This window comes from Halichoeres trimaculatus, unplaced genomic scaffold, assembly GCF_033239565.1.
Source record: "Halichoeres trimaculatus isolate MK-OKI-2021-1 unplaced genomic scaffold, fHalTri1.1 fHalTri1_scaffold_8, whole genome shotgun sequence".
Lineage (NCBI taxonomy): Eukaryota > Metazoa > Chordata > Actinopteri > Labriformes > Labridae > Halichoeres > Halichoeres trimaculatus.
Window position 1 is genome coordinate 3,582,066 of NW_027437186.1, and position 27,437 is coordinate 3,609,502.

The following is a 27,437-nucleotide window of genomic DNA, read 5'->3' on the forward strand; positions in this document are numbered from 1 at the left end:
GTTTGGTCCACTTTAAACAGACCAGGGTTTGTTTCCCACGCTGGTGTGGACTTTTCATGCAGGTGTGAATAGACACAAACGAACCCTGGTGCGGACCAAACAACTGGACCAAGACCCACTTTTTGAGGTGGTCTCGGTCTGCTTCCAATTGAACTCTGGTGCAGTTCGTGGTTCTCTGGTGCAGGTCTGAATACAAACCAAGGTCCATCCAAACTAACTACAGGATACATGCGCCTTTTGGGCCTATAAAGCCACCGTAACCTAACCGTCTTTGGTTCATACCTGATCCTCCGTCTTCTGTTTAGCCACGCTGTTGCTAGCATGTTGTGGGTCAGGATACACAGAGCATAGCGTCTCCTTGCTGCGCGCATTCGTCTTCGCTGTTCCAAAATTTGAAACAGTGTTGTTAAGCCTGCTTTGAAGGAGCTGCTCTTGAAACTGAAAATGATTTTGCAGCTCTAATAAGAGCACAAACACATGTTTACCTCCATTTTCAGGTCTGTATTCTGTGTGCTGCCCTTTGTCAGTGCTGTCCAATGAGAGCACTGATCGTCACACACATGGATGTGTTTACAGAACATAGTCCACTTGCAAAAAGTACAATCTGAATACGAACCGCACCAAACGAAAAAAATAAAGTCCGCTTTTGGTCAGCACCAAACAAGTGGACCAAAGGACTTTTCTGGTCTGAATACAGCCTCATAAACTCTCACCACAGAGGCTCTGGTGTTTCCTTACCTCTAAATGAGACATGACTCGACCTAGTGCAAAGCGTAAAAAGATGTGCTGAGTCTGTCTTTCAGTCGTGCACAATCATAGTCGCAAATCAGCGGCACTCGTGCATTTGAGCGTGGGTGTTGCTTTGGAGGAGCTCCAAGGGTAGGGGGAGGAGGGGCTAGGCGGAGTCCTGACGAGATGCTGCATTCAAATTCATGCTAGTTTTTCAGGACTGCCAGCCCTGCCTTTAAGTAAAAGTTGTCTTATTATACTCATAATGAGCCACATTCAACTTATTAGTCCAGAAAAAATCTCTTGTTTTGAGTTATCTAAAGACAAAATGAGGTCTGAATTGTCTATATTTACAAGGACATGGACGTTTTTTTGTTACTTGTTAACACCTTATTAACTGTCTTTGACAGCAGCCTGTCTGACAGCTTGTCACATATTGGGCTGACAGCTGAACAGCAGCGCTCTCTTCAGAATCTTCTGGATCTGTTCCTATTTGGGGAAAAAGAAATTCAGGTCATAAATTAGTAGATTTTGGAAAAAATCTGTCTCTAATATTTGTGTAATTTGGATAGGTGATGAGGAAATGATCTCAGTTTTTACCTGTCCTATGGTACAGAGTCTACAGAGATCTCTCTAACCACAGACCTCTGTACTGACCAGTTCCAACGGCCAGTTTCTGATCAGAGAGTCAGTATTTAGGGTCTGTCTCTTTAAGAGCTCTTTAATCACTGCTCAATAATCTGCATCCGCAATATTTTTGTTACTGTCACTATTTTGACCGTTGGGATTCAATAGGTGAAGGTCTATGTCTTCTCTAGGAAACTGAATTATAACCACACATTTTTTGCCGTCATCTAGGAATTTGTTATTGACATGACAGCAGTCAAAAACCATCATAAGTTATAAATAATGTCTGTCAATTATGACATGGAATTACACATTTTTAGAACACTCCTTTGTGGCTTATTGTAATTCAGCTCTATAAAAATACAGTTTCACAAACAGAGTGATATAAATATCATCTGCTCAGTCTGAAACAGAGTGTGGTCCTGGTTCTTCATCTCTTTAACCACAGTAACATTATCATTTCAGTGGATGAGGCCTGACTGGAGTCACAACAGTCAAGATTATCTCCAACCAAAAAGGAAAAACACTTCATCCGTTGAGGCAATCACTCAAAAACGAGTGATCATTCAGGAAAACACTCATTCCCAAAGTGGTAAGCACAAGCTGCCTCTTGACACTACACAACAGACAGACTATAATACCACTTCAATGATGTTATGATTACTATTCATTCACTGAAAACACTGAAGTGAAGAGGATCCTTTGTCATGCTTTAGTTATGCTCATCATTTCTCTCTGTTAGACGACAATCCTCAAGTCTTTCTGAATGAGATCATGAAATGGGGAAAAGATCAGGCATAAACCGAAGATAAGACATTGTTGGAAAGGTCCCCAGCCCGACAAAGAATTCACATAAACAGTTGCACATTTGCGATGTTGAGGTATTCTGACAGCCAGTTTGTCAATAAGTTATAAATTTGCTCTTACTTTAAGTAAGCTAAAAGTAAAATAGACACATTTTTTAGGCTGTAGGTGAGAAGTCTTAATGTTGTTTTTTAATTTTTAATTTTAATGAATAATGTTATTTTGATAAGCGACTGTTCAGTCAAATTATACGACTTAAATGTTAACATTCTTCTTCTGATCTGCCAGAGGTCAACCAGACTGGAAAAAGCTGGATGAGGAAGGACAGACAGAAGAAATACAGAGGAAAGACAAAAAGAAGAAGCAGGGACAGAACAAGTAGGAACAGACAGTACATTTTGCATGCTCTATTTAGAATGACTTAAAGCAGTGGTCCCCAAACTATGGCCTGGGGGCCGGATACGGCCAGGTTTTGCCCGGCCCCCTGAACAATACAAGAGGTGCATTATGATTTTTTTTTTCAGTCTGGTCATGTGATCGAGACTTACACATGCATAGAACATAACTTTCTATTCCAACCCTTCTTCAGTTTGTGCCCTATCTGAAACCCCTCCCTAAAATAAAAAAATCCTGTTATACAACCATACTGGTAGTGAAATGTATTGTGCTGGTAGGTGTTGTATCACTCAGTTTGGTTTCTTAGCCTGCTTGCTTTCTGGTTTTCACAGTGAAGTTAATGAGAGAGAGCTGCAAACAGTGGTGTCTACAAGAAAGTTGATTTTTCATGGTCTTTTTTTTCTGTGAAAAACCTGAAAAGGGTTATTTGGTTATTATCTATTTCATAAATAGTGTTACACGTTTCATTAATAGTGTTATACTTTATTTTCTCATGTTTTTTCTAATCAAAATCCCAGAAAGAGTTATTAATATTTGGTTATGTGTGGCTTTCTGGGAAACAATGCATATTTACGTTTGGACACCTCTGCGATCATCACACTTTATTTTTTTTATAAACTGACCCTGGCCCCCCATCAGAGGAGAGAAAAGTTTTTTGGCCCTGACGGGAAAAATTTTTGGGGATCCCTGACTTAAAGTGTTACTTTTGTTATTTAAAATGTAAATTTCTTGTAGAGTATATATACAAATGTTTTTCCACTCCATCCAGGCATGGAGTGAAAAAAATAAGTAGTTGATTTGCTGCGTAAAGCTTGGTCCCCCCCAGTCTAAAAACCCAGTCTGCACCCCTGCTGCTCCCTGTACTGTCTGTTTTCAGCAGCACTGAGGTGTGGCCATGTGGCTGCTGTGTCTTCAGTTTAAGACAAACCTTCTAACTACATTAAAAGTGACTCAACAACATACGTAAGGTCCTCAGGGACTGGCAGTAGCATGTCCCCATATGATGAGTGATGCTTGACAAATGAACACGGGTTTCATAAATGAGCTTCTTGGTGTAGTTACCCTGTGCCACTGAAAACTTAGAGCCCAGCACTCGCGGCACCCATTGGAGGCATGAGTGAGGGGAAACAGGACAGTGCTATGGATGAAACAAAAGAGCAGACGGATTATTGATCCAGTATCATATTAAGTGATGTGTGCATGAGCAGAGAAGTGGAATGATGGAAAGCTGAAGGAAGAGGAGGGGAGTCAACAACATGTGTCTTAGTTTAAAGTCTATATATATATATATATATATATATATATATATTCATTCATACATGAATGTTGAAAAAGGAAATAATGGACCTCATCAAATAATTTCTGCATATTGTTTCTCAAAAGATATAAATAAACAATAACAACAAAACCATGTTAATATAGTACTCAATCAGGCCACCAGAGGGCACACACTCCCTCTGAGGAACAGTCCAGCTAAACCAGCAGCATGCTGCAGTTTGCATCCTGTCACATTTACTCACGCTAAAAGGAAAAGTTATCACTAATTGAAAAGAAAAAAAAAGCACTCAGTGAAACCTCGGCCCATCGAGCCCTCATCCCAGCATCTGTTGGTTATCTAACAAAAAAAAAAAAAAAAAAAGCAACAACCTTAATTATTTTTTGCTTCATTTCACCTCTTCAGTGAGAAAAATCCAGTCTGTCTGGGGTTTGAACAAACTCTGAAATCTGGATAAATGTCTGAGGTGGCTATGAACAGCTGAGAGGTGATCATCAGGGATGGAGGACCAGTGTTTGGATTTGTTGAACTTCATCACTTGTGGCTGTTCATGCAGTGCTCCTCTTCTCTGATGACATAAGCACACTGAGCTGCAGGACTCCCATCTGTCAACAGTCATGGCACCATTTGTCTTTATAGCCTCAGATAACAATTTGCACCAAAACTTCACAGAAACACATTAGCTGAGGACATTTGAGTATGATCAGGCTGTACCACCAAACAGTGACATTGTTTGGGAATGTCTTTGTTATTACAACTTCACTTTACAAAGACAGTGGCAGCTTAGGTTATCTTTAAATGTGAAGTTGTCATAAAGTTAACCTTCTTTAAAACTTGACACAATTGATCAAATAAAATTTGATGATAACATTTATAGACATGCATGAAGCCTCCTTCAACTCAATGACAGATGTTATGTTCGTGACAGTGTCATGACAGTCTTATGAGTACCCCTTCATATTAAGTGTTACGCTTGGTTTTCTGACTCTAGATCAGTGAATAGACCTCTGATAGACCCCTCTGTCTTTCTCTCTATGTGCTTTATCATGACAGCTCAAAGCGCGCTGCTTCATGATCAGCTCTTACACGTACTACTTATTTTGTAAGTCAGTGTATCTGATATCAAACTTTAACAACGCTGATGTGAACACAGCATTAGGCTACATATCACTAGCTAACGGCGCCAACTCACCGGGACACCTGCCCCGTTCTCCTCTGGTTCTCCTCACACCACAGCTCTGCTGCTCTCCTAGGGCCGTTATTCCTCCTACTCCTGCCCTGTTCCCAGTCTCCATCTTTCCTAACAGGCTCATGATTATAATACTGAGGACCATCATATGGATAGGAATACAGATTTTCTTCCTCTTCATTGACAGGAGTGACTGTCTGATCCATGTTTGTTAATGTTAAACAGAGGAAGAAGCAGAGGGACTTCCCTCTGTGACGTCACCTTCAAATCACAGTTTGTAATGAGGAGGGAAGAACAAACACACTGAAATGTCTCCAGGAGACCCCGTGGTATATTTCAACTCAACTCTTTCGAAATATTATTTTTGAAGTTATTTTCTTTAAATTGCTTAACTGTTGTCTTTAACCTGGATTATTCTCCTTAACGTGGTACTCGGTCATTCTGATCCCACCCTGAACTACTTTAAAAACAGTTAACTTTGGAATTTTAAACCTGTCTATATCAGAGGCTGATATAGATTTTTTTCACATGTAGCCGGGTATTTTCAAAAATGAACATGAAACTTGAGTTTCCCAAAAGCTTCACTTTGGCCGGAGTGTTCAGAAAAAAACATTTTCAGTTACGTAAAAATGCAGTTAATCAGGATGACAGGCGTAAATGTATTAAAAAAAATATGTGGTTTCCTAAATACCCAGCTACGTGTGGACATGGCCGAAGTCATCCAGAAACCTGTGACAGTGAATTATTTGTAAATCCAGAGGCGTACCGCCCATCCCACCACGTGACCCACTCACCAGAAATGACCAAACAAAATAAACCCATTCATAAATCTGTCACATACATCTTCTGAGATGCTCATCTGATCTCCTTACTGACCAGCAGGAAGTATACATGTTAGCAAAAAATGACTAAAAGAGAGAAGTTGAGCTTTTTTGATCTGTGTCACAAACCCCCTTTCCCTCTGATTGGCCAGCCCTTTGAGAGCCTTTCACAGGTGGAACTGTGGGCAGACCTTTGTATTTGAGGCCCATTCCTTAAATAGACCAATCATTAGATCCTTACGTGATGACCTCATCAGTTCATCATGAGTCTCATGAAGATATGGAGCTATTATTTAGAGCGGGGTGTTTTGATCAGTTTACAGACAGATTTAGAGATTTCTACAACACACGGATATGTTGAGGTTTGAAAATCTGCGCATGCTCAGTCTGAACAACCAGCATTGTAACTTTACATCCATGTTTAAATATGAGGAAGCAGAATACTCCCTCTTTAATGACTTCACACACCCAGTGGAAACCTCTTAAAACGGACGAGACGGTTAAGCTGGTATAACAAGTTAACATTTTTTATTCAACAGACTCCACAAATAGATCAATATTTTTAAAATGTATTCACTGTCAAATACTGACATAAAGACCTCAAAGGTTACATAGTCTTGAGTGACTGATCAAGAAATAACTATAAAAAAAGACAACTAGTACATTTGTTTTTCAGTGTAACACAAATTCTTTCACATCACATAAAACCAAGTGCTGTTTCCACAAAGCATCAGTTTGCATTAAAGTATAGAATCAAGATGAGACATCATATTTATCCAACTTCAGCTGGATCTGTGGACTAATCCAAGAGGAATCCAGGGATCCGTAATCTCTGTTTAGTTTAGTCCATCTGACACCAGCATATCCACATCAAGCAGCAATACTAAGATTGACATCCACATTATTCATCGGGGTGAGAGCCTCCTCGAGCCTCTGTTTCTGCACACTGTGACGAACTCCATATCCAAAGTAGATGATCAGACCTGAGGGAAGATGAGCGTCACACAGGTTTCACCACAGACCTGTTATCTGGGCAGGTTTGACCCAGTGTGTCCTTACCTACAACCATCCAGACTGCGTAGCTGATCCAAGTCTCTCCTCCCAGCTGAACCATCAAGTACGTGTTCATAAGGACGCTTAAAACTGGGATTACAGGCAGACAGGGGACCTGTGAAAATACCAGGTCTCATTACTAAAACAGCAGGTTAGCTTAGCTTTACACAACGACCAGAACAGAAAGAAACCGTCTCAAACCCTGTAATAAAAACCAGCGTGAAATCCCCTCACTACCATTAACTGCCAGTTTACCATGAAAGCAGCTTTGATCGTGCTCTGTGGCTGCCTCCAGATGATCGCCACAGCGAGGACCAGCATCAGCGTGAAGACGGTGACCAGCAGCACGCTCCAGCTCTCTCGCCTGCGTAGGGAATGAACGGCCTCTGACAGCAGCACGCTCAAAACGACGACGAGGACCACTGGAGAGGAAACCGAGAGCAGAGAGGAAAACCGTAAATTCTTACTGTGTGTTTATCTTTAACCAGCTTTGGACACTGGCACAGAGTGGTGCTCTCAAGAAAAATACCTTTAAAGCATATAAAGTGAAAAACAGTGAAACTAATGAAGGAGGACTCACAGATGATGATGGTCACTATGTTGACATTTTTAGAGGTGCGATGCGTCGGTTGAGACGGAGGCTTTATCAGTCCAATCACAGAAAATGGTTCAGGTCTATGAACAAATCTGGAGTCCTCTTTGTACCTCAGATTAAAAAACAGAAACATATTTACTTTAGGCCCAACACCCTGTAAAATAATTAGACTTACCATAGTCGCACATACCTTAAAATGAGCACACACACCGCCACCAGAGTGTAGGCGAAGATGGTCCCGATTGAACTCATGTCGACCAGAGCCTTCAGGTCGAACAACAGGACCATGAAAGCTGCAACGACATCCAGACAGAACCAACAACAGTCTGCTTAGAGACCCGTCAAAGGACAAAAGGGATCAGAGGTTGTCACTCATTATTGACTTTTAATTAAGGAGACCCAATCAGCAAACGCCAATCCAAACTATAACACCTATACACAAGTTCCAGAAACTGCAGTTTTCTGAGAGCTCAGTTAAGTCTGCAGCAGAAAGCTGTTAAACTTTTGAGTTTTGGTCAAATGAGGACATGGCCAACTTTTATGACAGAGCAACCTGTAGCTGTTAGCAAAGAGGCTAAAGACCAGGGCCTGTATTCACAAAATTTCTTAGGCCTCGCGCACACAGCAAGGTATTTTTCCAAAATTCACTTTCTTTGATATTAACAGTTGTATGAATATCTCACCTTCCTTCCTCTCTCCACCATCTTGTCCTTTAAAAGACACTCATAAGAGTCTTAAGGTGAATTCCAATTTCTCCCTTAACCCTTAACTTTAACCCTCAATCTCAAAAATGCGCAATCCCGCCAAGTGCCAGTGCTGTCCCGATTCTCAGAATGTTAAGTTATGGGACAAGTTTGAGGGCTGTACGGCCCTCAAAACAAATTAGGATTTTCTGGCACCACCTTTGGGAGTAAGGGCTACCCAGAATGCATTGCGTATTTTCACCAGCTTCACCACGTCCAAAGTGACAAAAAAACAAGCTACAAATTAAGTATTTTCGTCAATATGAAATAGAGACATATTATGAATACCATTGTATCATCTTATTTAAGCCCTCTTCACGGATTACTGACCTCATTGTTACAAAACATTCATTTTATTTGACGAAGTTTGCCAGCCGGACTGGCGGTCCTGGTTTCAGTGCACAGCTTCATTCATAACCTAAAGTTATGGTAGCGGAGACAGATGGAACATTTCGTCCGTATTTTGCACGAAAATACAGCACATCTAATGATTACAGGCCGACAGACGAACACATGTAGAATATGAATGGGCCCAGCACACTGTATAGCAACAGAGGACTGACGTATATTCTACTGTATTAAGCTAATGTTACTAAGATAAACAGAGTGGTCTCTTCTCTCTGTCAGGCTACAAAGAACCCGCAGACCCATCAGTGATAACTGTTTCAGGCTCATGATTAAACTAACAGGGTTAACATTGCTAATATGAAAAATAATAAACAATGTTGTCCCCATATCATTTCAGGGACAACGGAAATGGCTTCTTCTTCTTTATTTTTTTTAAATGGCAGACTGAATGCAGCTTGGGCAGAGTGCTGCCCCCACAGTCTGAAGACATAACTGCATTTAAGGGGTGTCCCATTTGTAAGTCACAAAATAACCCTTAACACTTGGTTTTGAGTGTCACTCAGATTGAGGGTTGAGAATGAGGGTTAAGATTGAGGGTTAAGGGAGGAATTGGAATTCACCCATAGTATTTGTCCCTCCTCTAATCAGTTTTTCACCTTGGGAGCTCTCTTAACGCCTGAGACACTTTGTGGAAAAACTTCGACCTAACCAAGGGATAATTCTACAAATGTCGCCACTAAGAGCTACTTTAAGCCTTAGGAAGCTTTGTGAATAACAGCCCAGTCTCTTTACCTTGAGGCATCTTTATCTAATATAACCCCCTGATGACTGGCTTCAAAACTCTGTCTTAGAAACAAGTGGATGTCACAGAGACCACATCCATGTTTTATACGGTCCACGGTAAAACCACACAACTGCACACAGGACTGTTGATACAAGCTTTGTGAAGTGACCATAGTCTGCCCCTGACAGGCCTCAAGAGAGCTGGCCAATCCGGGTGAAGGGGGATTGTAGAGCAGGGAGCTTAAAGAGAAAGCTGCTAAAACAAAGTGCTTCAGACAGAGGCTGAAATATGGGTTTTCTAAAACACCAGGAAAATAAAAACAGATTTTTATTGAGCTGTAAATCATGTCAAAGAAAAAAAGAAAAAGCACATTACCCCTCTTTGATATCATCAGCCAGAGATTATCTATAGCTACAGCTGCTCCATGTATCAGTTTGTTAAACTTACCAGCAACAGCTCCTGAAGTCAATGTGGCGAAGACCGGACTCTGCCTGGAGCTCATGTAACTGAGACGCTTGAAGAGGAGGCCGTCTCTGGCCATGGCAAAGAGCACTCGAGGCATTGGAAACATCACTCCTAAGAGACTGTGGAGATGTAGGACAGACAGAAAAGTGGAGTGCTCACTTCGACATGATTCATTGACCCTGAGCAGTTCTATGACATGTTTTTTATTTTTTTTCTAAGCCTGCTGTCTATAAGACTAACTTTACACCTCTAGATAAGAAAACTATAAAATGCAAATCTAAGACACAACACATTTGTTCACCTCTGAAGTCAGACCCTAAATCATGGCAACACTCAGAATCCACATGAAACCTCCACCAGGCCTCTGCTAACGGGAGTACCTTGTTGAGAGTGCGCAGAGGGATCCCACAGCCACGACATATTTTGCAGGCTCCCAGCCAACGTGTTCAAAAGCAACAGGCAGAGGACTGTGTGAGTCCAGCAGGTAGTAAGGCATCATGAGCGTCACAGCAGCTGACACGCCAAAGTAAGCCAGGAAACAGATGAGCAACGACGCCACAATCCCAAGAGGGATGGCCTTCTGTGGGTTCTGCACCTCCTCCCCTGAGAGAGCATGGACATTAGCATGGACATTAGCATGTTTCACTTAGTCTTTTGACAACCTGAAGACATGTTTCAGTGATTATTCTGTAAACACTTCAAATGATAAAGTGTTAGAGTCCCTCTAAATCTTAAACTGGCTCATAGATACCTGTTGTTGCGATGCAGTCAAATCCCACAAAGGCATAGAAACAGGTCGCTGCTCCTGCCAGTGTACCGTCGAAGCCAAACGGGAAAAAGCCACCAACACCAAAGTCAGCTGTTTCATTATATATCCCCGTTTGATTTCTGCACAAAGACAGAAAATAGAACTGGCATCAAGGTCAAGTATTACTACTACTACTACTGCTACTATTATTATTACTGTTGTTGGAAAGTGATCTGTGCAATTTTTTTCAGGTTTTTATCTGACAAGGAGCCCTTCCTACCACTCATTTCACTGGACGTAACCCTGACCTCTGGTTTAAATCATCATGCAGGTGTATACATGGTTATTTAACTGTGCTAACTCTATGTCGTCGTGCCTAACAGCCACAGGCTGTCCATACTTTTGTAGAAGTACATCACTTTGCAATACACACTATAAATTAGTGCTGTCAGGCGATTAAAAAAATTAATCTAATTAATTACAGGATTTGTAATTAATTAATCTAATTAATCACATTTTAATCTCATATCTGCTTAAGGACATTCAAATTACATTAAAAGACATTAAAAAAAACATTTAAAAATAAGGTGGGAATATATACAACACATTTTTTAGGTACCCTGAGGCATAAGGAACACATGAAAAAAGTTTTATGGTTCTATCTTTGCAAAATCTACACAGTCCTGCACCTAAGATAAGCTGATTTGATTTTTAGGACGGTTTTTGCTTCTGTCACATTTTTTCTCTATGTGGACTCAATTTTCACTGCAATATGAACTTCTATACTTCTATGAGGTCAGGAGAACCAGGGCTAAAGGCTAAAAACTGTGAGGAACTATGTACAAAACACTCAATTCAAGTCTTGGATCAAAGAAAAGTGAAGTATTTTCAGTTTTTCATGCTCTGAACACACAAACCGTTGCTCATTGGTGCAGGGCAGCCCCAAGCTGAAACAAGACACAAGGAAGATGGAAGGAACTTTTCAAAGCATTCTTAAGATTAAAATACAAGACATATATCGATAATTCAGGGCTTGTTTAATGCAGTAAAGAGTGTAGAATTATCTGTCTTTTACAGAATTGAGCTAGAGCAAACGGTTGATTTTCTGCAGATTTTTAAAAAGGACGTGTGAATAAACGAGATGTGGACCCACTCTCGCTTCCCCACGTCAAAAGCATGTTGCTGACGTCAGGTGTGATACATTCAGGGACCGTCGGATATTTGAAAATCTGACGAGAACACCACTTTTCCAAGTAGGACAAACGGTTTGTAAATGCCAGACATTTGAAAATAAGTGCGTCTTTGAACGCCCCGTGGGTTTTGGATCCAGATTTATCTGCGTTAATTTTTATAACGCGTTAATTTGCAGTGTAATTAATTAATCTAATTAACGCGTTAAAATGACAGCCCTACTATAAATACATGAGGGCAGTGTTGTCTCAAACCACTGGTTTTTAGCTCTGCTAGGTTTCCTGTTTTTTTAACAGTGACTCAGAATATTACCTTATTGTAGCATGAGGGTTTGATGTGTGGTACTTGGATCACCATGTTACAAAGAATCAGTTAGGATGGATAGATGGCTTGCAGTGCACCTAATTTCAACATGCAGTGACCATAGACTGAATAATATACTGATGACGTTGGCTGTTTTCCAAACCGCCTTCAACACTAGTAGTGCCCATGACTTTGGCCGAAATGTGTAGTAGGTAGTATGCAAAACTTACAAAATCTGCAGCATGCCAAAAATTCTGGGATGTCCTACTGATCCAGGAAAATATCTCAGTATGCAACGGACCAGTCTACGTGGTATACCGTTTCCCACAATGCACGGCGTAACACCGTTTATCTATGCAGGTGGCAGGCTCTGGTGTATCACCGCCATCTACTAGAATGAGCTGGCATTACAACTACAATATAACACTACCATTTGATTGTTTGAGAGATAGAAGTGAAGTGATGAGAAGGACAGGTAAATCTTGTCTCTTCTAGTTTTAAGAGAGGTGTTTACTTCTACAAATTCATTAAAGCGTAGTTAAACCAATAACTTTATATGGATTATATGGAAGTGGTTTTTCCATCAGCTGTAATAATGAAAATCAGTCCCATTCGTTTTTTTTTTTTTAATAAACAATATAACTTGTTGTAAGATTAAAAGTCAAATGATGATTCTGCTGTGATATGATTAACAAAACACCTAAAATGTCAAGATCCTCCCATTTTTTTTTGCTTTGTACATTAAAGGCAAAAACAAATCCATCACCTGTAGCTCCATTTTCCAAAACTGAAAACCAGGGCAGCATACTACAAAACAGCTCCAACAGGACAGTTGCACTGCATACTACATGCAAAAGCAGTAAGCTTTTTTCACATGTAGTGTGTAGTAGGCAGTTTGGAAAACAGCTGTAGTCTCTGGCTGTTTTCAAATTCACCTACTACGTGTGAATGTAGTGTGCTGTAGGCACTGCAAACGGCTGATGACTGATTTTGCATGAAGTGTGTAGACCGTTCTGTTGGGTCTGTTTTTTAGTTTACTACTCTGGTTTTCAGTTTTAAGAGAGTGGAAGTACACCTTTTTTTCCCAACTTTATTTTAAAGATACAAAACAAACCATGGAAACTTATTATTTTAGTTATAAATATGCAAAGGTATTGGTAGATGGAGTACCTCATATAAATCAAGCAATGGTAGAAAAAAGTTATTTCATTTCAGAAAGAAATTGTATCAAGTATTGTATAATTTTTTGGTGATTTTGGTCCTTTCATTATTAAATTATTAAATACATGTAGAAAAACAATACATTTTGGGAGAGATTTAAGGGTCCACTTTTTATGGATAACAATTTGGAAAGGTACAGAATTATTTTACAGTTGAATAATCATATTTTATTTTTGATCTTACAACAAAAGTTAAATCATTTACTGAAAATACATCTGGAACTGAAACTTTTCTTTTTTTAATGGAAGTTTATGGAAAACGCTTCTTTAATCCACATATGGTTTAGAAAAATGTTAATGGTTTAGGACTTACAGTAATTTTGTAGAAGTAAACATCACTCCACTTCTTTCACACAGACCATCTAACATTACTGTTGTTATCCTGTAGCTGAGTTTCACCGGCAGTATACAGAATAGAAGACAAAAAGCATCAACTCTGTGCATTGTGGGGAACAGTATGTCAGGCAGACTGGTCTGATGCATACTGACAGATTTTCCCAGATCAGTAGGAACTCCAGGGATTTTTTGGCAGACTGCAGAATTTGCTCTCTTTCACATACTATTGACTAAATTTTCACCGAATCAGCATGAACTGTAAGTATAGTAGGCTAATTTGAGATCTGGCTCTGTGACGTACTTGGAAATGCTGAACTTAGCTTAGCTTTGTTCAAGATAGGATAAGGTGAAGAGGTGGGCTTTTAGCCTCTTAGCTACAGGGTGACTACCTGCCAGTCAAGTTAGCCATGCCTTTACATGGACAAAACTCACAAGTTTAATAACTTGAAAAGTAAGGGGATTAAATAAATCCTTCCCTTGAACAGCGTGTGCTGATAGAGAAAAATTCTATTCAAACTGAAATCAGGTTTTAAACCAGGATGTAAATGTGTTTCTACTGTAAAGTTCTGCTATTTGAATGGGTGTGTATGCGGTTTCTGGTGCTTTTGTCACCAGCCTCAAGTGGACACTCCAGGAACTGCAGCTTTCAACACTTTCAGACTGGAGGTTACCACTTTTGGATCCACGTCAGGCTACATGCGTAGGGTTCTGTACTGCAAAAAGGCTACACAGATCTATCGGTGTAGGTTAGAACATATATTGGTATATATACAATGTGGCATCAAAAAATCAGTATGAAATGTTAAGCACATACAGTGTTTCATCCATTTTTAGCTACATGTATTCATGCTTTGACCTGCACCCATTTCTACATGAACTGTGGAAAAATAGTCTTACTCCATCTGCCGCGTTGCATTCAGGATCGTCTCCTGACTGATCTGCCAGTTGCTAACATCTCCTTTGATGAAGCCAGCGATGATGATAAAAACCAGAACAGCTACATTCACTGCAGTAAAAATTGTGTTGACAATGGCTGACTCCCTAACGCCGTATGCAAGAACCCCTAAAATTAAAAAAAGAGGGTCGGGAAGTTGAACAGCCAGCACTTTTAATTAGTTTGGACAATTTTTTTTTTTTTCACGTTATCACAGATTTTACCTGCAAGCAGCATAATGAGCCCAGCAGCAAAGAAGTCTGGGTAAGGAGCCAGGCCAGGTGAGTCCATCGGGGTATGCTCTGTCAGAGTTTTAGCAATAACGTTGTCGATGAGGTCATCAAAGGTCCCAGTCCAGGCTTTCGCTACACTTGATGTTCCTGAAAAGAAAGACCAAACATACAGATGAGGACAGCACACGGGCTGAAGGGGGATGATCTGGGAATGTTGAGGGGGAGAATCTCGTGATTAACATCAGAAAAACTAAAGAGACGAAGGTGGATTTTCTCAAGAGCAGGTTCACCTCGTTAGTGCCCTCACCTGGAGTAATAACACTCTGAATACAGCTGAAGGGCTCATTACCCAGAGTACATTCTGAGGGAATACTCAGTTCACTCTACAGACAGATGAGACAGCATGAATTTACCTTTGTTTTAGTTCAGTCAGGAACACTCTCGTCAAATATTAACCATTTATTGCAAAATGGATACAGTTAGAATTGGCGTTACAGCTCTGCTTTTCAGAGTACTCCCTGGGTTAGCCGCGCAGCCTGCTCGAGCTTTCCAGGGTGTGCATAGCAAACCCCCATATACATACAGATCAAATCAATGCATACAAATCAATAAGATACACACATGAGGCTAAATAGGAGGAGGCTTGGGTGGAGGTGGAATTATTGTGACAGCAGCAGCTGAGCAACAATGAGGTAGCAGGAATAACTGAGAATGAAGACGTGATTTAAAAACACCGCCTTGTTGTTAGACACACACTGTGATCGGATGAGAGGGCTAAGTTAGAACATCAGCCTGTCAGCTGATCACTGATGTGTGTATGACTTCCAAATCCTGCATGAACTTACGCCAACTCTGTTTATCATTGAATCTTCACTTTTGGTCAATATATTTTTTCTTTAAATCCATTCACATAGGCCGGTGGTTCCCAACCTTTTCCAGCTCAGGGCCCACCTTTAAAGAATCTGTGAGGAGTTTGAAAGTAGGCCTGCACAATATATTGTTTGAACATCGCCATCGCAATATGCACCTGCGCAATAGTCACATCGCGCATGTAATGTGATTATCGCATTTCCCCCATGGAGAAATGGGAAAAAAGCAACTGAAATTGAAACCTATTCTATTTTGTACAGAGACATGGCCTCTTGGATCCCTTTCATATACATCAATCTTCATCATTCGCAGATAAACCCCCTCAGCCTGGATGAAACAGTCCCAAACAGAGCTATTCAAGTCATCTGGTGAAAATTCTTCTTTGTTTAATATCCCAATATACATAGCAACCCCCCCAAAAATCGCAATGTCCGTTTTTTCCAATATCGTGCAGCCCTATTTGAAAGTGATCTTGAAAAATTCTCCCTTCTCGATACATGTCTGATCATAATCCACATTTTAAAATGAGATTATCAGCACCAACACAGGGTATTTCAAAATGCTACATCTTGGCTTCCTGATCAGGTCGAGAATGACTGGATTGATCTATGGCATGTCTAAGTCTCCATAACAACACCACGCTGGCTGAAAGAAAGATAAATGGGAGAAAAGTAGAGCCCAAGCTAAAGACTAAAAGGGCTAAACTGTTGGTGCTAATGTTCATTCCAACCCACAGTCAGCAGTTATTCTGCAGTGGTCTGTTCAAACTTGAGAGTCTATCAATAAAATGAAGAGTGAGGTTACATTAGTTCTGATTGGTGGATGACTGAAAGGACATAATCAGGATTCACTGATGTTACACATTACAGACATGACTTACAGCACCGGGCTGTGAGTAGAGCTACATTTAGGTCACTTAACGACAGTTCAAACTTGTATTTGCTTTTTGTCACTTTTCAAACAACAGTTCTATGCCACTGTTGATAAATACCTTACCTCGTCGTGTTGTATCGGGTGAAAAGATTTTTTGTTTTAGAAAAAAGATCCAGTCTTCATTTATTTCCAGAACAAACACACGCTTTAAGAATCAAGTCTTCACGACAGTGTGTGTGTGAGAGTTTGGGCCAAAAGGCGTCCCTGCACTAATTACAACAGATCCTCCTCTCAGCATCTTTAAGTCTCACAAATCAGCCCACCTCCGACCCCATAACTACAGAGGCCATACAATGTGTTCTCAGACTGATCAAAAAGGACTAAACTGAATACTGCAAAATGGTCCAGCAGTAACTTTACAATGGCCCCTAAATATAGCTGCAGTGACAGTCCTGTTTCAGCTAACAGACTGAGCTAACATTGTTAACACAGTGAGTCTGTTACAGGGATGTACTCATTGTATTTTGACAGATTAGATGCATGTATATATAATGAAAAGGTATTTTATGCAGAATCTGCATAGCTTTGAGTTTATTATCTTTTTAAACATTAATGAAGACTTAGGAATGACCACAGAGGATGAAAAAAAATGTGCTTCGGAAATTTAAAGTTTTAAAAAACACGACATTTTTCACTGATTCAACATTATTTTTACTCTTCAACAGACTCACTATGTGTTACTCACCAATGACGTAGGACAGCAGCAGGTTCCAGCCTGTCACAAACGCCCACACCTCTCCGACTGTCACATAGCTGTAGAGGTAAGCCGAGCCCGTCTTTGGGACTCGGGCCCCGAACTCAGCGTAACACAACCCGGCAAACACTGAAGCCACTGCCGCCACCAGGAAGGAGATAATGATGCTGGGGCCAGATACCTCTCTGGCCACCTCCCCTGAAAGCACATACACACCAGCTCCGAGTGTGCTGCCCACGCCCAGAGCCACCAGGTCCACGGTGGTCAGGCACCGGCAGAAGTTAGACTCCTCTCCCTCTGGCTCCAGAGGCTTCTTACGGGTCAGACTCCGCATGAAGCGCAACACTTGGGCACAATATACTGTGCAGCCAGAGGCACTGTGAAAAACCAGACGAGGAAAGTCACACAGACAGTCTCCACTCTGTTACAAAGCCCACTTTAAACCTGTGTGGATTAACATCTGATCTTAACCAGATTTAACACATTGTGAAAGAGCCAAAAGGCCTCAGTACACCAAAGTCTGCTGAGTGGTGCAGATGAAATGACTCGTTACCTTTCAGTCATTTTCAGTCTGTGGTCAAACCAAGGCCAACATTCAGGAAAATAAAAAGCAGCTTGTGTCCACTGCTGCTGCTGCAGCTGCTGGTGGTGTTGGTGTGATGGGCAGAGATGGATCAGAAAGGGAAAACACCAGAGTCCCTACAGCTCACAGCCTGCTGCCCTCCTTGCAGTCTGGAACCAGCCCAGCCATGCTACCTGCTGCAGCTGCACACCTGAACTCACTTAATCAATCAGTCCAATGAGAGTGAGATCCATCAGCTGCTTTCTGCACAGCTCATGTCGGCCACACCAGAGAACCCAAACACCTTTCATTTAGAAGTTAAAAGTAACATCAGAAATTCAAATTTCATTCATTTTAATACATTTCTGAGATGACTTTGGGAGGATCTCATGTCTAAGGACAAAGGCCCAGCAACAAAGCACACAAACATCATGGGGACAAAAGTGCTGCAAATGCAGGGATGATACAAATTAAAAACTCATTCAAATATTGAAAACAACAGTTGAAAGTGGGACACAAACAAAAACACATGCTGTTAAAATCTGTATAAAGAGCAAACACTCTGCAATACTCAATAGACCCAAAATCAAAAACAGTAAACTGATTCCCCAAACCGATTGAGGTATCATGTATCCACTCAGACGGAAAGTTGTCAGGGTACGTTCTTTCAGCGCATGCTCAGATATGACGTAAGACGCAACTAGAGACGTTCCTCAACTTTAAAAATGGTGGCGAGCAGTCAGCACTGGACTGCTGCGGAAAGTTTGTTTTTGATCCAAACTTTGAGAGAAATGAACATTATTTCAAGAATGGACGGACGACAAACTTGCAATACGGAGTATTGCAACACCGTGATAAACAAACTGTCGTCCTCCAGCTTTGATAAATCTTGTGATGTTTACGTTTTTCTTTCTTCTGTTTTCTACGCATGCCCAATTGACTATTCTGTTTCATTATGGCGGCACATGTAGACCAGAGATAGGAATATTCCTTTCCATGTATACTAGTGTTTTTGGAAAAGTCATTCGGAAAGATTCATTCGGAAAGATGAAAAACTCCTCATGTAACCGTGGCTACTGCTGTGGAGGCAGACGCCCCCTGCTGTAAGAGCAGGCCTTACTTCTGCCTCAGCTGCAGGCGGTTAGTATCAGGAATTCCACTGTGCCACTACACATGAAGTACCCACTGAAGAAACAGAGGATTCAGGAGGCCTTTGCAGACACAGTGATTTCTTAGACTGCTGCAGATAAACTACTGGCGGAAAATTTCTAATCTAATATATGTATATAATGTATGTTAGTAGCATGCAATGAGTATTCAAAGCTACATAAAACATTATATTTGTGTAATATGTATAAGAAAAAAAAACATCTTAAAGTAATATCGGCAAAAAGTACCTTCAACATGAGAAAATCATACATAAGCAAATTTCCTTCATCATGCTGTACAGCTGTTAGTGTAAAGGCTCAAAGCCCGCCTCTTGAGCCAGCATTTCTGACCATACCGACGATTAGCTTCATTACTCCGTTATCAGGAACAGATGGGTGACATAGCAGAGACTATGTCTATATTATACAGTCTATGGTTTCAACCTCCCTCAGGGCAAATGTAGCCCAGCTGTCTGAGAAGAAGTGCTCTCAGGTATCCGAGGAAAAAAAAAGAAAACAAACCAAATATGACAGTAAAATAGTTCATAGTGAGAAGTGCAGTTGTTCAAAACGCTTTTTGATTTTTATTTTTCAATGAAACAGCTGAAGTGGACCCCTGGTGAAAAGACTGGATGCTCAGTGACCCTCAGGTAATTTGAAAGCCATAAGTATCTGACCTTTCACCTCGACCTTTGCTGTAACCATCAGCTGACAGGCTGAGAATATGTGAGCCAACAGGAAGTGGCTGGTAGTCCTCCTGATACTGCTGGAGGTGAATTAGAAAGCAGGACTCCTCACTTAATGATCTCTAGCTAATATAAAACGTATTGATTGAAGCACCAGTGAGTACAAGCGTGGTTGTCCTTCAAGCACTTTGTGACGCTATATTTTGCTGTTAGGGACCTTTGTGCTGTAATACACATCCGGTAACACTAGATGGCAGCAGGAGTATTATTAATAAAAGCCTGTCTGTGTCTGCAGACCTCTCTGTGACTCCAGTCTCAGTCGATGACATAATCCCTCCCTCAGTGAAAAGACTGAATTCTGTTTGAAATCAGAGTAAGTGATGAAGATCAGGAGGAACATCTGATGGTCTGATGGAGGAGCAGCTGCACACTTCCGCTTCAGTTTTTTAACGACTCATTAGGGTCATAATGTGTCCATTCAGTTAAATTAAATTCCACATTTTGCTCTTTCAGCTGCACGGTGGTCCAGTGGATGGTGTTAAGTTTCCTGGTTTGATGTCCAGGCTGGTCAGGAGTGTTTCTGTGTGGAGCTTCCTCCCAAAGTCCAAAAACATGCTCATCAGGTTGATTGGTCACTCTAAATCACCCAAAGGTGTGTGTGCGTAAATGATTGTGTGTGTCTCTACGTGTTAGCCCTGTGATTGGCTGCAGACCTATCCAGAGTGTAACCCAAAGTGGTAAAGGCAATGGATGGATGTCACTCTCTGGCTCTCAGATCTGATCACATGGTCCAGCATGTTTTATTTGATAAAATCTGGATGATGTGTAAATGGCTGTTTCTCCCCTCCCCCCTCCTTCTGCTTTGTGCTCCACAATGTGTGAGGAATGCCCGTCCTTTGCTCCGTCAATTAAATATTTAGCCTGCATGATTAATATGCACAATGTGACCATAAAAAGGATCTATGAATAAACACAATAACCCCTGCTGCATCCACCTCCAACACTCGTATGTGGAAAGGAACAGAGTTAGTGTGGATGGCAGGAAGCCAGCAGTGTGTGTGTGTGTGTGTGTGTGTGTGTGTGTGTGTGTGTGTGTGTGTGTGTGTGTGTGTGTGTGTGTGTGTGTGGTCCGGGTCGCTGTAAAGTTGTTCCTTACACACTCTATCCGCTCTAATGGAGTGGTAATTGTTTGCAGCGTATTGAAGCAATTTCTTAACCTCGTCCTGGCAGCGGCGGCGAATCGATGCTGTTTGTCATTGCTCTCACTGTGTTGTACAGTCACACCTATGTGTATGTATGCGTGTGTGTGTGAGTGTGCAAGGTAAGCATCAGAAGTTGAGGCTGGTCACCATAGAAACCTGCAGGGTGGGGTGGTCTCCTCAGTGAGGATGCTGTTAGTGAGTAAAGGAGTATCCAGGGTGAGGCATCCGTCACTGAGCCAACAGGCTGGAAACCCTGAGCTCAGGCAGCACACGGCTCCTCCGCTGCGCACTGATGAAGGAGAAATATTCACTGTGAAGGCAGAGCCACCAGATAAATCTGTCCTATGATGAAGAGCAGCTGCAGTCCCTTATGGAGCAACTTTAAGATGCACTTCATGGCACGCCAGTTCACTTGCCAAGCTGAGTGGTGGTCCTTCACCTCAGGGTGTGATGCTTTACGTGTCTGCTGAGCATCACTTTTACACGCAGGCTGGAGCTGAGAAATAAAATATTTAATACATATGAATATGTTATATAATGATAATCTAAGTTTTGAACTCTTAAAGTCGGAGAAATCGGCCCTCCCTTGTTAGGATAAAAGACCTTTGTGCCCCAAACTGCAGTTCCTCAAGTGTCCACTTGGGGTTGGCTGCAGAAACCACACACACCCATTTAACAAAACAGTTTTGGTCTGAATCATAGACTGTAAAACGAATGGACATCATCTCGCTCGGCCTGAAGAGAGGTTGCCACAAAAACTGCTCCCCCTGGTGGCTGGCTGCAGTATAGGTATAAAAAATGTGATTCTGCGGTCATTCCAGATGGGCTGTGGTCAAACTTTAAAAAATTAATACACCTAGTAGAAATGTTTCTCAAGTCTAATTGTTGTGGTGATTTTAAGATATCCTTTGGCTGCCTTTTATTAAAGTGATACTCGGGGATGGAACAAGTTGGGTCCTATCACAAGGTTTAGGGCAGAAATTACCCCTACAACAATGATTTTGTTTCCTCTGCACTCAGACAGGGCCATATTTTACGTGACCAAACACACAAATAAACGGACTCCCACCAAAAAAATCTGATATCGGTCTGCATTCACGCTTTATTTAGAGAATTTTCAGAGCGTTACTTTCACACAAAAACACCGCTAAATAAGGCTCTAGTTCTTATCGTGTCTCTTTGTCCTGGCAGACTACCTGCGTTTGTTTATATCTGGCATGCCGCACGCGGACTGATACACTAAGCCGCGAGCGCCTCATAGCCAGCTGTGGCTCTGCAGCAGAGGTAGCGCCGTTTTACGACACGAAAAAGTTTTTATTTCTGAACATGTTTTATGCTCATATGATCTTATAACTCTCCTCCACAGACGGATTTCCCTCACCACACTCCTCTCTCCACTGACATGAAACTTGTGTACATGAACTCAGACCTGGCATGGGATTTGAGCAAACACAACGCCCACGTTCAGATTGACAAATGCCGATCTGTGCATGGAAAGGATCATGCACCCATTTTCCATGCGTACGCACGTTTGATAAATGAGGGCCAATGTCCTTTTAAGCTAGGGTGACCAAGCGTCCTCTTTTGCCCGGACATGTCCACTTTTTACGTCCTGTCCGGGGTGTCCGGGCGGGTTTAATAAATTCACGAAAATGTCCGGTGTTCACTGATTTTCATAAGACCATAACGCACGTCCGTAAATTGACCGGCGCTCGCAAACAATACTATCATGCGCATCACTTACCGAGAGGGTGCCTTGTGGGCAGGTCTGCTCTGCGCGTGTACACACACGCATAGAGAGTGAGAGGATCGGAGAGAAGGAGAGAGAGAGACATAGACGGAGAGCGGAGAAGACGGGGCTGTTTAGACAGCGGAGCTGTATTGCACGGATGATGCCTAGGCGTAAGTGCAGCTTCACAGATGAACTGCAAAAAAAAATTTCCGACATACCGTCCCAGTCGGGACAAGTGGGAGGCGGAGTGAACCGTGTGCAAAGCTGGCACATATGTCTCAGTGTCCAACAAAGGTGCTGGAGATCTCAAAGCTCACATGGACACCGAATACCAATGGCATTTCATACTGTAAAACACCACAACAGCTACAGGTCCATGGATTGCACCAGTGCCTTGCTAAAAAAAAGACATTTCCTAACTCTGACGGTGCTAAAAAGTTTAGGAGTGCTGGCACCAATGCCCGGTACCTGGCAATTGGTACCAGTGCTCAACAGTACAAATTTTCTGTACTTTTTTGTAGTTATGTGGTAAATAATATCAATTTCTTTAACAATGTTTTTTTTTTTTTTTTCAATTTAACATATATATCCTTCAGTATATACCCTTGCAATGCTGTGTTCATGTCCATCATGGAAAATCGACTATTCTTTCACTTCCTCACAGTCACAAGGATGTGTTCAGGTACCCAAACGTGGTACCTTTTGATTTTACATGAATCGGTACTCTGTACTTTTGACAGAATTCGGTCGGTACCTTTTGAAGTACCTGATTCGGTACCCATCTCTAGGTGTAATAGCCACCCATTCTGTTAAAGTCACTCATGAAGCACTCAAAAAAAAAACAGTACTGTGGTGTTTCCACAGACGGGAGTAACCACGGGGCAATGAAAATATTAAGAATATAAGAAGCCTGTCTGAATTTGTGCCTTGAGGCCAGTGCCGTTGTCCTCTTTTTTGGAAATCAAAATATGGTCACCCTATTTTAAGCTAATAATTCTGAATCCAGAACAAACACATTAACAACTCCAATGACTGGTCGAATGAATTAATACTTAGGAAGAAAGACAATAAACAGGAGCTGAAACACCCACTCTCACACACTACCTCCTGTTATTCACACTGGATCAAAGCTGATTTAGGGAACGTGAGCCCTAAATCAGCTACGTCAAATGATGCCATGTTGAAAAAAAAAAAGAGCGCTATACTGAAAACAGACATTTCTCCATCTAAATTTGTGCCTTTTTGTTTTGTATAACATAAAATCAATAACTGACTTATTCTACAGTCATTATCAGACGATGTTAACTGTTAATTTAACCTGCAGTATGCCCTTCAAGCAGAAATTAAGGTCATAAGTTTGCCCAATCAGAGGCAGAGCTGACCTGACAGACAGAAGGGCACACTGTAGCTGTTAATGAGGAGGCTCAGCCCGCCTCTGGACCTCAGGTAACTACATAGCTGTGTCCCAATTCAGGGGCTGCAGCCTACGGAGGCTGAATTTGAAGATCGATTACGTCACAGCGGTGTGTCGGAGGCTGTTCCAATATGGAGGCTCCTCCAAATGACAAATCCGTCCTCCGTTTCGGGGGCTGCAAAGGACAGATTCAGTAAATCCTTCATAGCCTCACATATCCCAAGATTTATTGCTTTTGAACGCCGAACATGATGGACACGGACGAACTCCAAAAGGAGTCCTAGATATGAAGGATATCTGGTGGTGGAAAACTAGGTGCTTTTTCCCTCACCTTGTTTCCTGGTGTTCATTTATGATGATAAGAGATGACGAAGAACGACTCAGTTCTCAATTTGATACTGAGATTTATTGAATACAAGCCAAAAAATGTGCAACAGATCTGTGGTTCTGTTTACCTCTCCCTCATCACAGACATTCTTGGGTTAAAGAACAAACTCACTTTTCCCTCGAACTAACTTATACTCTGTTGCTCCTCCTAATTTAGACATGTCATTTCTAAGTCTGAGACGTCTTCTTCTGGTATGCATCACATCACCGCCTCTGTGCTCGTTCAGATTGTTGTTCTCTTACAGGACACAGCGACATCGATAGGTTACCTAAAAAGGAATTATTTCATACACATACAGACACTTGCAGACGCATAGACTCATGGCCTTTGTAAAGACAGACCTTTTATAACTTCCTCTCTTCTGTGTCTGTTTCTCTAAAAACCACAGTTTCACTTATGCAGTTGAACTTCCTGTTTTTGTCTGCATCTACAACCACACTCATTCATTCATTCATTCATTTTCTATACCGCTTATCCTGTGTAGGGTCGCGGGTGGCTGGAGCCTATCCCAGCAATCATTGGGCGAGAGGCAGGGTACAACCACACTCTCTCATGTTAAAACTGAAAGCACATAATTTATCTGAAAAACACACACACATACAAGATTTCTTTTTGTCACAGCTCTAAGCTAAATTCCTCATATTAAGACTTTTGTTTCTTTTTAGTTCTGGGTGATCTGTAGTCTCTCAGGAGCTTAAAACCATCTGTAAAGAAACTTGTTAATTTATGACCGCATATGAGCACATTTTGATTGTATTTAAGCAAAGCACATATACACAAGCTAGATATTCTAACACTGGCAACAACTTTGTGATTGTGTTTCTAAAATATCATAGAATGTTTTGTTTTTCTGTGTGAAAATGTGTTGTTTGTGCTCTTTTCAAGTAATATACTGAGGAAAAAGAGTTCTATATAAAATTTCTCATTATTATATTTTTAAAAAATGTACATAAATGTAAATTCTCTTGGAAAAAAAATTATTTGGTGTTATTTTTTTTATTTTTTTTTACTGGGAATCCAAAAAAAGACATTGAATCATTTCAGCAGCTTGTATTTTATACTTTTTTTATTTATCATCCTCCCAGCACTTGATCAAATATTGAAAATGTACGTTGTTGCTTTACTCTCATGTAAATAGTGGTTCTATACTCTATCAAAAAAAAATAAAATAAATAATGATAAAATGAAATAAAATAAAATAAAATAAAATAATAATAATAATAATAATAATAATAATTATTATTATTATTATTATTATTATTATTATTATTATTATTATTATTATTATATTGTAAAGTAAAAAAAAAAAAAGCAAAAATCATCCTGTTTTAAATGTGAGGTTTTGGTTTACGTGTGTTTAAAAGTAATGTAAGCCTGACAGGTGAGGGCGGCGCTGTGTGACCTCGAGGGTAACAAACAGGAAATGCTTTGTAAACCAGACTGTCTCAGTTCAGTTTGGCCTTTGCAGTCTACACAGGCTACAATGGGTCCTCCGAAGGCTACAGCCCACGGAGGCTGCAGCCCCTGAATTGAGACACAGCCCAAGTCTGTGTGAGATGATGTTCTTTTGTTTCCATTTATTTCAGTCCATCTCTGTAGTCTGTGTTTTCACTCTCAGCAGATGCATGAAGCCTTTTAACTGTGCAGGTCACGCTGCACTAACACATGCAGGTGTCTCAGGTCTGCTGGACTAGAACTACTGTTTTTGGACTCATGTAGCAGGATAAACGTACATGTGCAGTGTTTTATTCAGGATGCATAATATGATGAGATCATGTTTCTTTAATGAGGTTGTTTCCTCTGAGATAAACAATAACTGGGGCTGATCCTCTGTCTTCTGTAAGTCTCCCTGCTCCATGACAGTGTTCTGCTTACTAAGGCTTTACACAGGAGATCAGACTCACAGGCCAAGTGATTAGATATGTCCTAATTACTGACAAATCAACTGCAGCTTCACCCGCATGCCTTTAACTCCCGAAGAGCTTATAGATCAGACACCTCCTCCTCCTCCTCCTCCTCCTCCTCTCCCATTAGGATGACACTCTCACTCCCTTTGTTTCCTGCATCACACCATCAGAGGCCCATCGCTGCCTGATCCTGCTCCCTGAGTAATGGCTGAGAGGTGACGGCCGTTAAAATGTCGAGGCATTCATTTGCTACAGTGTGGCGGCAGAGCAGCCCATTAAAAGCTCATTTCTGAAAAGTGACATTTGTGGGGGGGGGGGGGGGGGGGGGGGGGGGGGGGTGAGATATGTTTCTCAGTTATTAACACGGTCAAGGCGGGCCAATTATCTGCTCCGTCTTCAATCAGATGAGGGTGCAGAAGTGAACTGACTGACAAAGGAACGAGAGGATTATTACGGCTTTTCTTTTGTTTTTATGAGAGCAGCAGCTCATTTATTTGATTACATTTTTTATGACATTCACTGAAAATACACAACGCACAAATCCATCTCTACTCTCTGTAATAAACAAATCTGCTCACCGGTTTACCAACAACATGCATTTATTTATTCCTGGAAACGCAATCAAGACTCATGCAGAAGAAAAAGGAGATGACTGACTATATACACAGAGAACAGAGGGATGGTTCACGAATGCATCATTTCTGTTTTCACTGTGAGACAACTACATCTCCTCCCACACCTTCAGAGACTGCTCTGTGCCTAAATCCTGGTATGCTGATAATATTAAGTATTATGTGCAGGAACTCTCTGGGTCACAGGCCCATGAGGCTGTCCCCCAGGCAGCTTTTCTGGGTTCAGGTCCAACCTGTGACTCCTTTCCCGCACTCTCCACTCTCACCCTCATTCATACTTTTACCGCTGTCTTGTCCTCTTAGAAATTGAAAATACTCATCTGTCTGAGGTTAATTACATCAAGATGGGTTTAATTTGTTAAATCAACAAGATGCAATATTGTTTCTGAGCAGGTGGCTTAATCAGGTAGTAAACAGTACCTGTGGGATCTTTCATACAATCTTATGTACAAAAATCTGACCTTTATGAGTTGA

The 27,437-nt window shown here is 41.2% G+C and overlaps 1 protein-coding gene across 1 annotated transcript; it reads right to left on the reverse strand.

The window, feature by feature from the left end:
• Positions 1-6,355: 6,355 nt before the first annotated feature.
• On the reverse strand, positions 6,356-18,129 carry LOC141795536 (cationic amino acid transporter 2-like). The gene is made up of 12 exons (XM_074676455.1): positions 17,846-18,129; positions 17,284-17,669; positions 14,787-14,942; positions 14,526-14,691; positions 10,582-10,718; positions 10,211-10,433; positions 9,813-9,949; positions 7,681-7,783; positions 7,476-7,600; positions 7,151-7,317; positions 6,902-7,010; positions 6,356-6,825 (listed from the first exon to the last, which is right to left on the reverse strand). Exons 1-12 carry the CDS (start codon positions 17,854-17,856, stop codon positions 6,713-6,715), a joined length of 1,833 nt encoding a protein of 610 aa, XP_074532556.1. The 5' UTR covers positions 17,857-18,129; the 3' UTR covers positions 6,356-6,712.
• Positions 18,130-27,437: the final 9,308 nt, after the last annotated feature.